Raw genomic sequence first — 14,279 nt, 5'->3', positions numbered from 1 at the left:
CACACACACACACACACACACACACACACACACACACACACACACACACACACACACACACAGACACACACACACACACACACAGACACACACACACACACACACACACACACACACACACACACACACACACACACACACACACACACACACACACATACACCCCTCCCTCCCGGTGTCCTACAGGAAGTCGTTCTCCTCCCCACAAAGGCCTTTCTTTGTCGCCACTGGCCAGCGACATGAGTCAGCAGATCTGCCCCCCCTCCCACACACACACACACACACACACACACACCACCACCACCTCTCCTTCCCCCTCCACCCCTCTTCCACCCCACCAGCCCCCAAGAGCGGTGCTTTGGTCTCCCGGCTCAGGTTTCGGTCCCGGGGGCTTGGGCCACGCTTCCCTTCCCCAGGGTTAATCTCTCGGAGGGAAGACGTAGAGAGAGAGAAAGAGAAAGAGAGAGAGAGAGAGAGAGAGAGAGAGAGAGAGAGAGAGAGAAGGAAATTAGCATCTGGTTTAATTGTGCGGCTGCATATTGGCCACAACGTGAGTCACCGAGGAGCTGCGCCTGAGCTGATCAGCCTGCTCATCAGCAGCGCTATCTCGGCACATTAACGAGTACATGTGTAAAGTCACAAAGGACTGCAGCATATGAAAATGCACTGAGCCGCGTGTTTCATACAGTATCTGCCTTACAGTAATGATTCAGTGGTGTGCAGGCATCACAAATATTCTATTTATTCTATTCTACTTTCAATTTTGAAGAGAGAGAAACAGAGATTAATTTGAGAATGACAGAAGCCTCTCTTTCTCCAGGCTTGTTGTGATAGAGAATTTCATATGTAACTCTATAGAGAGTTCATATTTAGTGGTATTTGGTTAGATAGTAAGCCAAGCCTTCCTTCTAGATAGTAAGGCAAGCCATCTGCTATCTTTACTACCATCAAATTATTAAGATGATAAATGAACTTATTACCAAATCATGATTGGTTTGCAATTGAAAAATAAAGAGAGAGAATAAGATGTTTAGTTGGATGGAAATGTGTTTCCACAAGCTCTGTGCAAGCTAAAACATTTCCCATGCAAAACATTTCCGTTTAAGCCAACCAGTTTGCCTAAGGATACGCAGCATGTATTTTTCATGTTAATCGGGGGGGATCACACTTTTGCATCTCTTGTGGGCTGAGAACTCTCTGTGTATATGAATCTGAGGCCATACTTTGAAATGCCAGCGTAGTGCTGTGGAAAGGGCAGTTACTCTGAGCACAAGGCTTCATTCTAATGAATTATGAATGGGTTTGCATTTGAGGCAAGGCAAAGCAGGACACAAGGGCTTCCACTATTGGCACTTTACATCAGACATACATGTGGCACAGTGCAGTAGGGTTACCATTTTGTACACTGTAAAGAACAATAGTTTACACTCCGCAGAGCGCTGCAACAAAATACGCAGTGCTACAACCAGTGTTGTGGTCGATACATTAAAAGTAATCTGTTACAGTTTACTTATTCAGTCCCTGTGGGAAGTATTTTGTTAGACTTCTTGTTATATTAGATTGTTACATTAATCTACACTAGATTAATTGTTGTGTAATTGCTGCAAAGTTGGAGAAAGCAGCCTAAAAAGCACCGTACTAACTATAATGTGTACAGTTTCTGTAAGAGTACCTGTAATGTATGCGACTACTGAATTAGGAACAATAATGTGTTACATTACTGTGTTAGAGGCAGATGTAATTTGATTACAGTAATGAGTACAGTTACTGTACTCATTACTGTACACAGTAATGTGTGACTTTGCAATGTGTTACACTCAACACAATCTTTAACATACAGTATACTCTATTACTGTACGTCATTGACATTGATACACAAACAATATCCATTATGAGTGGGACTGTACATTTGGAAGTGTGTTGTGCATGAAATGTGTCAATTTAAACCATCCAAACTGTGTGTTTCATCACTGTTCCCATCCACTAAGAGCTCCTCCTCTCTCACTTCCTCAGAATTCTGGACTTCCGTCGCGTGCCGCCAGTTGCCGGGCGCCTTGTCAATATGACGAGGGAAATCCGGGACGTGACTCGGGACAAGAAGTTGTGGAGAACCTTCTTCATATCCCCAGGTATCAACATAACCATGGCAGGACCTCTGTGCGCACTCACATATGCGCGCGCACACACACACATACACACACACACCCTGAAGATACCAACAGTTTTTCCGTGGTCGCGGCAGAACCACCACATATCCGCCGGTATCAATATTCCCGCGGCATTCCCAAAGCGTTCCCAAGGTCTTTCATCTCATCAGCCGGAGCGGCCTAGGCTGTTTTAGGCTGCCCCGGAGCCAAGCGTTTCCTCTCGCGCACGAAGCAATCGGAGCAGAAGTCAAGCGTGAAAACACGCAAGAGTTACCAAGGGAACGAGGCTAGCATTGACCTTTTCATCAGAAAGCACTTGCACACACATCAGTTCCTTCCCTGCTGTAAGGGGCCTGTTTTAAAACAAAGTGGGTGTAGAGTTGTTTCAGCCGAGCAAATGGAACCGAGTTGGATTGGATATAATTAGTCAACCTGGCAGATTTGCATTTGCTGGTGAAATTTAATTCCCGCGCCAACAGTCCCCATGGGTTGTGTCACACTGTAAAGTATAACATAGAATTAAATATTTATGAACATCATTTATTCAATTTAAAAGCATCTTTCATGAACTCAAGGGCATGACATATATGATAATAGAATGATAATTCACACAAAATATTACATGAAAGGTCCCTTATCTTGAAAACAGCTATATAAAAATTGTGTTGAAAAATATTTTAATGTGAGCTCAACCTCATTAAAAAGATGACTTAAATTTGTTTACCATGATAGATGTTGGTCTACTAACTATACGACCATTGAATTTTGAATGTTTCTAAAGGTCAACTACAACCCTGCCAACATTTCTAGACACAATAACACAACCTGTATCAGAGCAGGCCAGCCCCAACCACAGCTCCAAACATCTTCTCAAGTTGCACTTCCTTAGAGCTGATGAGAGCATGAGATTTACAAGTTGATGAAATCACAAACTAAATAGACTCAAGAAACAGGTCTCAGGCCTGCATAAATAAAAGAATGCTGTTCTACAGGAGCCCAGACAAAGACAGCCCTCATGTTATCTGATTTGTGCACAGCTTAGTACAGGCATCCCTAGCCAGAGAAACAGTTTGCCGCTGGCTGCTTGGCTGAGCTCTAAACCTCTCTTGAGTGTCTGAGTCAGGACGTTTGGCTTCAGGAGGCACTAGGGTGTCATTGGGGTCGGAGGGTTTGCATGAGCTTGAGAAGTTACTGTAAAAGCTAACCAGGCAATGGCAGTGTGTAACCTACCTGCTAAACCTTCTCTTTCTCTCTGTCTGCCCCCCCCCTGCATACAGGTTCAATAAATGAGTGTTAACCCATTTAAGCCCAAATTTTTCCCAGACATGCAAATATGCAGATCATGTGTTATTAGCAACCCCTTTGAAGTAATCAATATTTTTTTTTTTTTTTAAATGTATAAAAGTAGATGAAAAAGTGAGTTTTATTACCGGTCACAAAAAGCAATTTGAGCAACCTTTAATTGAGTATACGCATATTATCCCACCGGTCACAATTGTGACCGGTGGGATAATATGCGTATACTCAATTAAAGGTTGCTCAAATTGCTTTTTTGTTAAAATAAAGGTATTCTGACAGGACTTTTCAAACTGATATGAACACTGACACCATTGGCAATAATAAATATGAAAAATATGTAAACATTGTTTATTTACTAGGAGCTTCGGCTCGTTAAAATAGAACCCTGAATGTGTACATGTATGTCTGTGCGTGCGTGTCTGCATGTAGTTGTGAGAGTTAGTGTATATGGTCTCTGTGTGTGTATCTGCATGGGGTGTGAGAGTTAGTGTGCATATTGTGTGTGTGTGTGTGTGTGTATATATAGATATATAGATATATATATATATATATATATATATACATATATATATATATATATATATATATATATATATATATATATATATATATATATATGCATTTTGCCTGCTGCTCTCACACACCCACCTGCAGATACACACACACACACACATATATATATATATATATATATATGTGTGTGTGCATGTGTACTGTATGTCTCTGTGTGTGTCTGAGTGTGTATATCTGTGTGTGTGAGTGTGTATGTCTGTGTGTGTGCGTGTATATACACACACACACACACATATATATATATATATGTGTGTGTGTGTGTGTGTGTATATATATACGCGCACACACACAGACATACACACACAAATACACACACACACAGATATACACACTCAGACACACACACAGACATACACACTCACACATATAACACACACATATATATATATATATATATATATATATATATATATATATATATATATATGTGTGTGTGTGTGTGTGTATCTGCAGGTGGGTGTGTGAGCAGCAGGCAAAGTGCATGTCGCGTGCAATGTGAAGTCCCCTTGAGTGTGTATGTCTGTGTGTGTGTTTGTGTCTTTGTGTGTGTGAGTGTGTATGTCTGTGTGTGTGAGTGTATATCTGTGTGTGTGTGTGTGTGTATTTGTGTGTGTGTGAGTGTGTATCTGTGTGTGTGAGTGTGTATATCTGTGTGTTTGAGTGTGTATGTCTGTGTGTGTGTTTGTGTCTGTGTGTGAGTGTGTATGTCTGAGTGTGTATATCTGTGTATGTGAGTGTATATCTGTGTGTGTGTGTATGTGTGTATGTGTGTATTTGTGTGTGTGTGTATGTGTGAGTGTGTATGTGTGTGTGTGAGTGTGTATATTTGTGTGTGTGTGAGTGTGTATGTGAGTGAGTGTATGTCTGTGTGTGTGTGAGTGTGTATATGTGTGTGAGTATGTATGTGTGTGTGTATCTGTGTGTAAGTGTGTGTGTATGTCTCTGTATGTGTGTATGAATGAGTATGTGTATGTGTGTGTGTTTGTAGGTGTAGAAGTATGTGTGCATCTAGATACAACATTCTATCCCACCGGTCACTATTGTGACCGTTAACATGTTTACTCATTCTGCAAACACACCAAAGACATTTGAATAATTATAAATGTATATATCATAACTAGACACCTTAAAGACCATGTGTACAAAAAATATTTGTCCTATGTTTATTTTAACATACTTTAAAAACCTTTTATTTGGGAGCTGTGAGGCCGTCATCCTCTTCTCAAGGTGCAACCAGGAAGTAAACAGCTCTGGTCATGTGACAATTTACTCAAAACATTTGACACTGCACACATTTCATTGAAACACTCTATTGTTTCAATATTTACTGAAAGAGTATTGGGATATTCCCCATTTACAGTTTTAGAGGCTTATAAGTACATTTTTTTTTTCGGTCACAATTGTGACCGATGGGGTGAAATGGGTTAAACCTCTTTCTCTTTCTCTCTCTCTCTGTTCTTCTTTCTCTATCTCTCCTTTTCTTTGTTTAGCCAACAACATCTGTTTCTACGGCGAGTGCTCCTACTACTGCTCCACGGAGCACGCTCTGTGTGGCAAACCGGACCAGATCGAGGGCTCGCTGGCCGCCTTCCTCCCAGACCTGGCCCTGGCCAAGCGCAAGACCTGGAGGAACCCGTGGCGCCGCTCCTACCACAAGCGCAAGAAAGCCGAGTAAGCTTGTTCTTCAACCACCACCACCTTCACACACACACACACACACACACACACACACACACACACACACTCCCTCAGCCCCTCACCTGCGAGAGCTGCCCAGGCGCAATCACAATAATGACACTGCAGTTTTGTCCTCCAGAGGCAGCCAAAAAAGAAATTACATTATCTTTGTGCGACTGCAGACAATGTCCCATCAGATCCCTCATTCCACCCGCGCAGTCCGGAGCGTTGTTACTTAAGAGGTAAAGCTGATAGAGTTGCCCTGGAGCGCAGCCCCACTCAAAGGAGAGGGGAAAAAACAGACCCATTTAAGATTCACTCAACTTCTCTCTGCTCTCTTTATCTGTGTCTTGCTCAATCTCTCTCACTCACTCACTCACTCTCTATCTCTCTCTCTCTCCTTCCCTCAATCTCATTAGGTTTCTCTCTCAAGCCATCTCTGTCATTTTGCTCACTTGGTCCCCCCACGCTCTATCACTCTCTCTCTCTCTCTCTCTCTCTCTCTCTCTATCTCTCTATCTCTCTCGGTGTAATTATGTCTGAGTGCAATAGGCAAGGGAACATGTCCTCCCTTCTCTCCTTCAGCCATACTCTTTCTCTCTTTTTCTCTTCACTTGAAGAACGTGGAGACTTCATTCAGCTGCAGTGACAGTTCCTCTGCCCCCCACCCCCATCCCCCCCTCTTCTTTTAACCCCTCCACCCTCCCCACCTCCACTCCCTATGATGTCACCCCTCAGCAAGCTTCAGCCAGAGCCGCCACTGGCCCTGTCTCATCTCCAAACTCAAAGACTCACAGGCTTTTGATGCGTGTTCCCAGTAAGTTTGTGAGGGCTTAGGGCTGTCTCACTGTAAAATGGAGAAGTGCATGAGAGCTCACTTGCTGACTTTCTGAGCCCTTTTACGGCAGACCTAACCTCCCTCACAACCTCCATTAAGAGCAGAGAGACGTATATCTAATGAATGAAACCACTCACTTCCCAGCACCAGCACCATGTCTCTCCTGCGGTAGCTCACTGTGTGAGACTGAGGAGCTGAAAGACTTTGTGTCAGGCTGGCTCCAGCAAACAAGAGACAAAAAAAAAGTGTTACTGTACATCCCTAGCTTTTCATTCAAATGTACACTCCCACACAGTCCCATCTATTACAGAAAAGGTGGCATTTTAGCGTAATTTTAGAGTTAGTTTGGTTAGCCAGCTGCCACTTATCACAGCCAGCTCGAAAACGCAGCGGATTATTCCTGCTGTGATGCATCAGTGGGATGGATTTATTTATCTATAGTAGGAGTAGACGTTGACTTTGTGACTGTCCCATTCACTTTGTCCTCTGAGTGTCCCTGTGCATCTCAGGTCTATTAACCAGCTCACCTGGACCTCCTGTTTGTGCTACATCAATTTACCATGACTCACTGTTAAAGGGATTAGCTATAGTTCCCCCTCTGCTGGAGAAATTGTGCATTATGCTATTTCAAACTGGAAAAAGGTAACGATAAAGCACATGGATTTGTTTACAAGCTAGCGTAACGGTTAGCTTAAGTTCGGAAGAACAATGTGGATGTTACAAGGTAAAAAAAACACGAATTAAAACGAGTTTCTTTTTTCTCACTTCTCTTTCCGGGACAGTCTCTTGAGCAAGGCACCTAACCCCTAACTGTTCGCTGAGCGACGCTGTTGCAGGCAGCTCACTGCGCCGGGATTAGTGTGTGCTTCACCTCACTGTGTGTTTCACAAATTCACGGATTGGGATAAATGCAGAGACCAAAGTATTTTATATATACTTATACTAGTCTCAATGTTGCAAGGTTGGTTTTCCGCCTGGGGACGCTAGGGCAGCAGGGAAAGTCACCATTTTCACAGGTCATTTAACCATCCAAATGATTTCTAAACAGGTTTATTATGTTGAAATAGTTGACAAGTTCACCTTTAAAGGATAAATCCGGTGATTTTTCACATAGATCTCAGACCCGAAAACAATCGTTTTTACGTAGCTCGAGTTGCTACAGCCAACACCTAGAGGCCAGGCAGCTACAGCGCTAACTCTCTGAGGGCATGAACATGTGATTCTGTCAAAAGGTTGTTGACAGCCAACAGCCATCAAATGACAGCCCTTAATTTCGTGCTCCAGATGCAGCATGTTGATTGGCTGGAATACTGTATGACTCCATCCCAGCCTGTTTGTGTAGGAGAAAATTACTGAATTTGCCAAAACTCTACTACTGCATTACAACCTGTGCCTTCAACAGACTGTGCCTTTAAGTACATGTTCAAATCTGATTCAGGCTGTTTGTTTGTGTGTTTGTTTAGGTGGGAGGTGGACCCTGACTACTGCGACGAGGTGAAGCAGACACCCCCGTATGACCAAGGCACTCGACTCCTGGATGTCATGGACATGACCATCTTTGATTTCCTCATGGGTAAGTGGAGAGTAGAATAGGTGTTCAGATAAACCGCTGGTCAGTAAGACTAATCTCCATGTATAATATCTCCATTAGCACCTACCTTCTGTGGGATTGACAGAGGATTTGTGGGTCGCTGACTCATTTTACAAATTATATGCCATATTACAAATGATATGCCACCGTAGTTCTCTACAACCCGATCGATCCAGTTCAGCGTAGGCGTAATAAAAAAAGACCGGAAAAGGCCCCCATGGTCATAAAAATGCCAAGCAGAACTCTGATTGCTCTCATTTCTCAGGCAACATGGATCGTCACCACTACGAAACCTTTGAGAAATTTGGCAACGAGACGTTTATCATCCACTTGGACAATGGCCGAGGGTGAGTGAGACGCATTCTCATTATCTCTTCTCCTATCACGTTGTCATCGCCTTGGTTGGAGCGTCAGCTTGGCCGACACGCTGCATTTCCCCCATCGCCCTCTGCTGTCTTTAACTGCAGTGGAACACGTTCAAAGCATTGCGACAGAATCGTTGTGAGGCACCATGTGCTCTCATACAAGTTTAAAAGTTCGCCCTCTTGACTGTCATAGGCAGCTGAGTTGAAAGCGAGAGACACACTGCGGCGGACTGTTCCAGGGAGACCACTGCGCGCGTTAGAGGGCCTGAGGGAAATGCATATCGAATACACACAACAGCAGCGATGCTAACGCGCCAGACTCAGGGAGCTGTTCTCCAGCGAACGCTCCGAATCGGCACATGCTTCAGTGAGCGTGCCCAGAACAGGAGTTGCATCTGAGATGGAGTGTCGGCCCGGCTCCGGTCCAGATACCACATCAGATCAATGATTCGTCTTAAGGTATGATACATGAGGCAACTTTTTGAGCGATGTTGTTGGGCAACCACATAACCAGTTCCATCAGAAATTGTTGCCCAATATCAATGGGAACATGCCAGAACCACAAATGAGGAACACTGCCCAGCTCAAAATGCTGTCCCATGTATCTTTAGCTTTAGATTCAGACGTTGCTGTCCGCTTACTCTGTGGAAACTGCTACGCCTCGCCAAAACTTTCCCAAACTTTTGCTCTCTGCTCTGTGTGTGCTGACCCAGTCTCGTCAGTGCGTTCCGAGAGAGAATCTGACATGCATCTTCTGTGGGTGCTGCGTTTGATCATGAGATGCCATCTCACAGCCCCGCCGCGACGCTTCTGATGTTGGCAGCCGCGTGCGTACGTCCTGACCTGGTTTTGTTTTCTAACCCCCATCAGGTTCGGGAAGCACTCCCACGACGAGCTCTCCATCCTGGTACCCCTCAGTCAGTGCTGCAGGTAACTGTCTTCTCTTCTGACTCACTCCTTTCCGTCTGAGCGGATTTAGAGCAAAGAATTTGCTCCATCTAAGTGATAAAGTGATTATCATCTTCCAGCAGAAACATGGCACCATCCTGGGGGGTTCTAGAATCAAATTGAATATGTAAAATACTGATCTGTCAAGTAGAATATAACTTGTACTATCAGATTTCTCCCTGGGCTACTTTTATTTCTCGTATGATTCATGTATTTATCTATCTGCTGAGTTAAGTCTTCTTCCCTCTAAGTCTCTGTATTTTACATCATTCTAGTTTGCCTGTCTCAACTGTGAAGCACTTTGGGTCAACTGTTGATTTTAAATGTGCTATATAAATTAAGTGACTTGACTTGACTTGAACATACGGGGCATTTCTGAGTCACGTTTGATACACATTTGACACAGCAGAGGATGCAGTTCATGACATGCACAGTCAAGTAGCATTTCTATACAACCCAAGTAGGGAGGGTACTTGTCTGCTATTGATTTAGTTCAGTAGCGTTACTCATCATTAGCACATAGTGACTCTATGTCCTGTCTTCTGTCTTCCTGTCCACAGAGTGAAGCGCTCCACCTATCTGCGCCTCCAGCTGCTGGCCAAGGAGGAGTACAAGCTGAGCGGTCTGATGGAGGAGTCGCTGATGCGGGACCGTCTGAACCCGGTGCTGATCCGACCCCACCTGGACGCTCTGGACCGCCGGGTGCGTGTGGTGCTCAAGGTGCTGTCCGACTGCGTGGAGAAGGAGGGCTTCACCGGCGTGGTGGAGGATGACCTGGCGCATGGCTACCGCGCCCGAGGGGGCTCCCCGCATCATGAGCCAGGCGCCCGGGGGAGGTAGTGAGCCCCAGGAGAGAGCGAGAGGGGACTACTGGGCTTACACAGCCAGGTCGGCTTTCTTTTTGGTGGTGCTTAGCCACCAGGTTGTGGAGGAGGGTGGACCGACCATTCAACAACCCCCCCCCCCTCCTCCTCTCAACAAACCCTTAAACTGAACACTGCATGAGTGTCAGTGTCAGAGGAAGCACTTGCTTACCAGTTGGGGGAAGCCTTGCACCTCGAGCCTTCCGCCTCCATCCTGAATTCAGTGAATTCCAGACCAAGACTTGCTGTAAACCGCCTCTCTACCCATAAAGCCACTGTGTGTGTGTGTGTGTGTGTGTGTGTGTGTGTGTGGGTGGGTGCTTATGGGTGCCTATTGAGTGTGTGCACACACACGAGGGACCGTGGCTCAACCTTGGCAGAGGGAAATTGTCACAGAAGATTAATCAAATGTGAGATGTTTCGGTTTGACACAGGCCGCCGGAAGGAGGAAGGACTCTCCCTTGATGTATATTTTGTTTGTTCAAAGAAAGCTTATTTGAGATTCGAGTGCTGCTCTTTTTTTCTGTGTGTGTGTGTGTGTCTGTGAGTGTGTGTGTTTGTTAAACTATGCCTTTATAATTAGAGAGCAACATTTCAGCACAATTAATTAAAAATTGCACATGTATCCACTGGAAAAATGTCACGCAGTACAATAGTGAAATAATAAAAAGTTCAATGTGTATTTGATGGGAAGAGAGATGAGATGGAGGCAGTCACCACTGGAGTAGAACAAATAGCGTGTCTTACATGCTCAGCCTCACAACAACTCATGAGGGAGCCAGCATTCATAGTCATTCATTCATATCCCATAGTCTCTCTTGTAGCTTACTGCACAGAGACAGATAGTAGTGCAGTGGTTATCCATCCGTAAGTGTTTTCACCCAGCTCTGTGAACCCAGAGCTGCTGCATGTACGGGTTCCTTATATCAGCTGTTGTTTCCTACTACAGACATCCTCTCTCATCTGTTCCCTATCAGACCAAAAGCTGACAACCACCCACCTCACCCCCATACCACCACCACCACCTCTGGGATGTCTAATCTGCTTGGGTTTGGTTTTTGGTTGTTTGTGTCGCATTGCCACACCCAGCAGCCTGGTCCAATCCGCCAGGTCCTTCTGCTTTTCTAACCAGTCAGCAGACCAGCATCATCTGTCATCCTCATGCTACTTCCATGTCTTGGTGAACAGGTCAGCAAACAGCATACACTGCAAAAGAGCCATCCTTTGGAGGTTCCTGGCTGGATTAGTGGACTGTCATTAGATGTTAAGTCTTGGGTATTAAGGCCATACAGGTGATTACAGAGGGATAGATGGATGTGTTTTAGCTTTGATTTTGTAGTAGTTGAGTTTAGTAGTAAGCTAAAGGCTTACTGGAAATCTTTAGAGGGTTCAGTGGGTTTGTATTTCATCAAGTCACTGTTACTGCAATTACTTTATTATTATTATTATTATTTTCAGTGCCCAATGAAACATAATTTACTTTAACTGGAGAGTGCCTTTAGTTTTTGGGTTGAGTTCTCACACAGGCATCACCAGTTATGAGATCTCACAGTGCCAACTGTTCTGCTAAAAAATGTCCATTGTGACACTGAGATTAAAAGCAGCATGATAGTTTAATATGTTGTCTTGTGTTTTGCTTTTGAAAATTATTTATTGAACTGCGTACCAAAATACAGTGACAGAAGGGAGATGGAGATTGCTTTGTTTGCTTGTTTTATTTGTTTGTTTGGATACCGTCTCACGCTGTCCTTGTTCTGAACACTTCTATACTGCAGAGTGCAGAGCTGGACGTAGAATACATATGACACAAAGCGTTCTGTGCACCTCTGTCCCAGTCAAACCCAGTGCCTGTGCAACAAGAGGAAATACTTGAATGTTTTTTTTTTTTTCAGGGGGGTTGTTGGGGGTTCTGTAGTACACGCTCGTCCCAGGAGAGAGCTTTGAGTGACAGTGGGGGGTCAAAGAGAGGGAGTCCTGCCATGATCACAAAGGCAGAATCTGACTCTGTAAATATATATAAATAACATGTCAGCCACAAGCCTTGTTGGTTTATTTTTGTCCTTTTTATTTGTTTGTTTGTTTGTTTATTGGTTTGATGGTTTGTTTCCCTTCTGCATTGGTACTGTGAAAACATGTTTGCCAAATGGGTGCAATAAAAGGAAAAAAACAAAAAATAGACAAATAAACAACTTAAACTACAACAACAGCCTGTGTTCCGACGTGTGACAAGATAAAAGCATAGACAGCCTTTAGGCACAAGCAGAGGATGACCAGGACATCAACCATAGTGTCTAGATCTGCACACAGTGCAGTGGCCAGTTAAGTGTCTGTTGTGGAAGCTTCAGCAGCCTCCATCCACACCATCTGGGGTAATATTTGATGACAGCTGAATCGTCTGACCAGGACCTCCTTGACATTGGCAGACCCAAAGAGCAGATCAGGCCTTCCATTTGACTTAGCTCTATCAGAGCGTCTTCCTCCAGCTGTAGGCACAATACTTAATCTACTTTATGTCCCCTTTGTACTAATCTATAAGCTTCAACATCCATATTTCATATGTCTTCTATAGAGAGAGAGATAGAGAGATCATTGTATCCTTATGTGTTCTTCAGAACTACAGAGCTTCCCGGACTAATACACAGCAGCCGTGGCCTACTGGTTAGCGCTTCGGACTTGTAACCGGAGGGTTGCCGGTTCGAACCCCAACCAGTAGGCATGGCTGAAGTGCCCTTGAGCAAGGCACCTAACCCCTCACTGCTCCCCGAGCGCCGCTGTTGTTGCAGGCAGCTCACTGCGCCAGGATTAGTGTGTGCTTCACCTCACTGTGTGTTCACTGTGGTCTGAGTGTGTTTCACTAATTCACGGATTGGGATAAATGCAGAGACCAAATTTCCATCGCGGGATCAAAAGAGTATTTATACTATACAGACTGAAGCCAATTTACTGGAACACATGGCCTGCTGTAATGTGTTTCACCACAAGGTGGTGTTAAATAACCCTTCCAATATGTTGTTTTTTACTATTGGGAAGAGTGGAAACTTGCCTCAAGCCAACTGCAACCAACCTAATTGATCCGACACCCCCTCAACTCATCAGCTTACTGAAACCTATGGAAAACACGTTCAGAGATGCAGATGCTTGTTTGAGGCGCACGTTCATCCACTACACACTTCTGCTTGAGTGAGCTGTTGTGAGTGCAGAGCAGTGGCTGAGACTGGATGCAGTCAGCCGCCAGGGCTGTCAAGTCTGATCTGACTCACTGCTGCCCCCCACCCTCCCAACGACCCCCCTGGAGAAATCCGAAGGCAGGAGAGCCAAGCCCCCGGATGGCCAACAGCGTCTCTAGGCAACACAGAGCCCTAGGCAGCTCCTGGCCATGTTCTGACCACAATGATGTGGATAATTTTACACACGCCAGAGTCATTTCTGATATTGTTAATGAAAACTCTTGTAATGTATTTACATATGTTCACACCCCCAGACAGAATGGTGCTAAGGGAGGGAGAAACACGGGCAAAAGCCAAGTGACATGAATATTTATGGAAGCAAATGTGTCATATTTTTTGGCAACACATTAATGCACACCAAATATGCCAGCTTGCCTGCTACAGTTTGCTGAATTAAATCATATTGACTCCAAGGTTAATTTCTACTACAGATTTTTTTACTTAATACTAATCCAAACAAAGGGAGTTGGCCTAACATTCTGTAAGATAACTTCACCTGAATGTTTCTGAACAAAATACATTAAAGAAAATATGCAGTACACTCTATATCAACTAGTCTCTCCAAAGAACATGGGTGTGTTGTCATTTACAGACAACTGTGTGCAGCCTTTTAGCCTTTAGTTATAGGGTACACTACTCTGTGTTTCAGATGTATTATGATTTTATGCATTTCACTAGACAGGCCACAGGGTGGCACTCTAAGCCCACTCCATGCGCCTGGAGCACCTGTCTCCCTCTCTCTGTCTCTCCC

The 14,279-nt window shown here is 44.4% G+C and overlaps 1 protein-coding gene across 1 annotated transcript in view; it reads left to right on the top strand.

Moving 5' to 3' along the window:
- Positions 1 to 12,505, top strand: part of fam20ca (FAM20C golgi associated secretory pathway kinase a) — a 38,426-nt gene extending 25,921 nt beyond the window's left edge. The window contains exons 5-10 of the mRNA XM_076265160.1: positions 2,014 to 2,129; positions 5,510 to 5,690; positions 7,998 to 8,107; positions 8,391 to 8,472; positions 9,361 to 9,420; positions 9,999 to 12,505. Of these exons, the coding sequence (XP_076121275.1) occupies positions 2,014 to 2,129; positions 5,510 to 5,690; positions 7,998 to 8,107; positions 8,391 to 8,472; positions 9,361 to 9,420; positions 9,999 to 10,278 (829 nt within the window). The 3' untranslated portion in view covers positions 10,279 to 12,505. The remainder of the gene's footprint in view (positions 1 to 2,013; positions 2,130 to 5,509; positions 5,691 to 7,997; positions 8,108 to 8,390; positions 8,473 to 9,360; positions 9,421 to 9,998) is intronic.
- Positions 12,506 to 14,279: the final 1,774 nt, after the last annotated feature.

The sequence above is a fragment of the Alosa pseudoharengus genome, unplaced genomic scaffold (assembly GCF_046254945.1).
Source record: "Alosa pseudoharengus isolate Yale_2024_CS ecotype anadromous, Long Island Sound unplaced genomic scaffold, YU_APseudo_1.1 YU_APseudo_1.1_scf_4, whole genome shotgun sequence".
NCBI classification, from domain to species: Eukaryota; Metazoa; Chordata; class Actinopteri; order Clupeiformes; family Clupeidae; genus Alosa; species Alosa pseudoharengus.
Note: the sequence above shows the minus strand (reverse complement) of the source record. Positions and strands in the feature narration are given on the sequence as shown.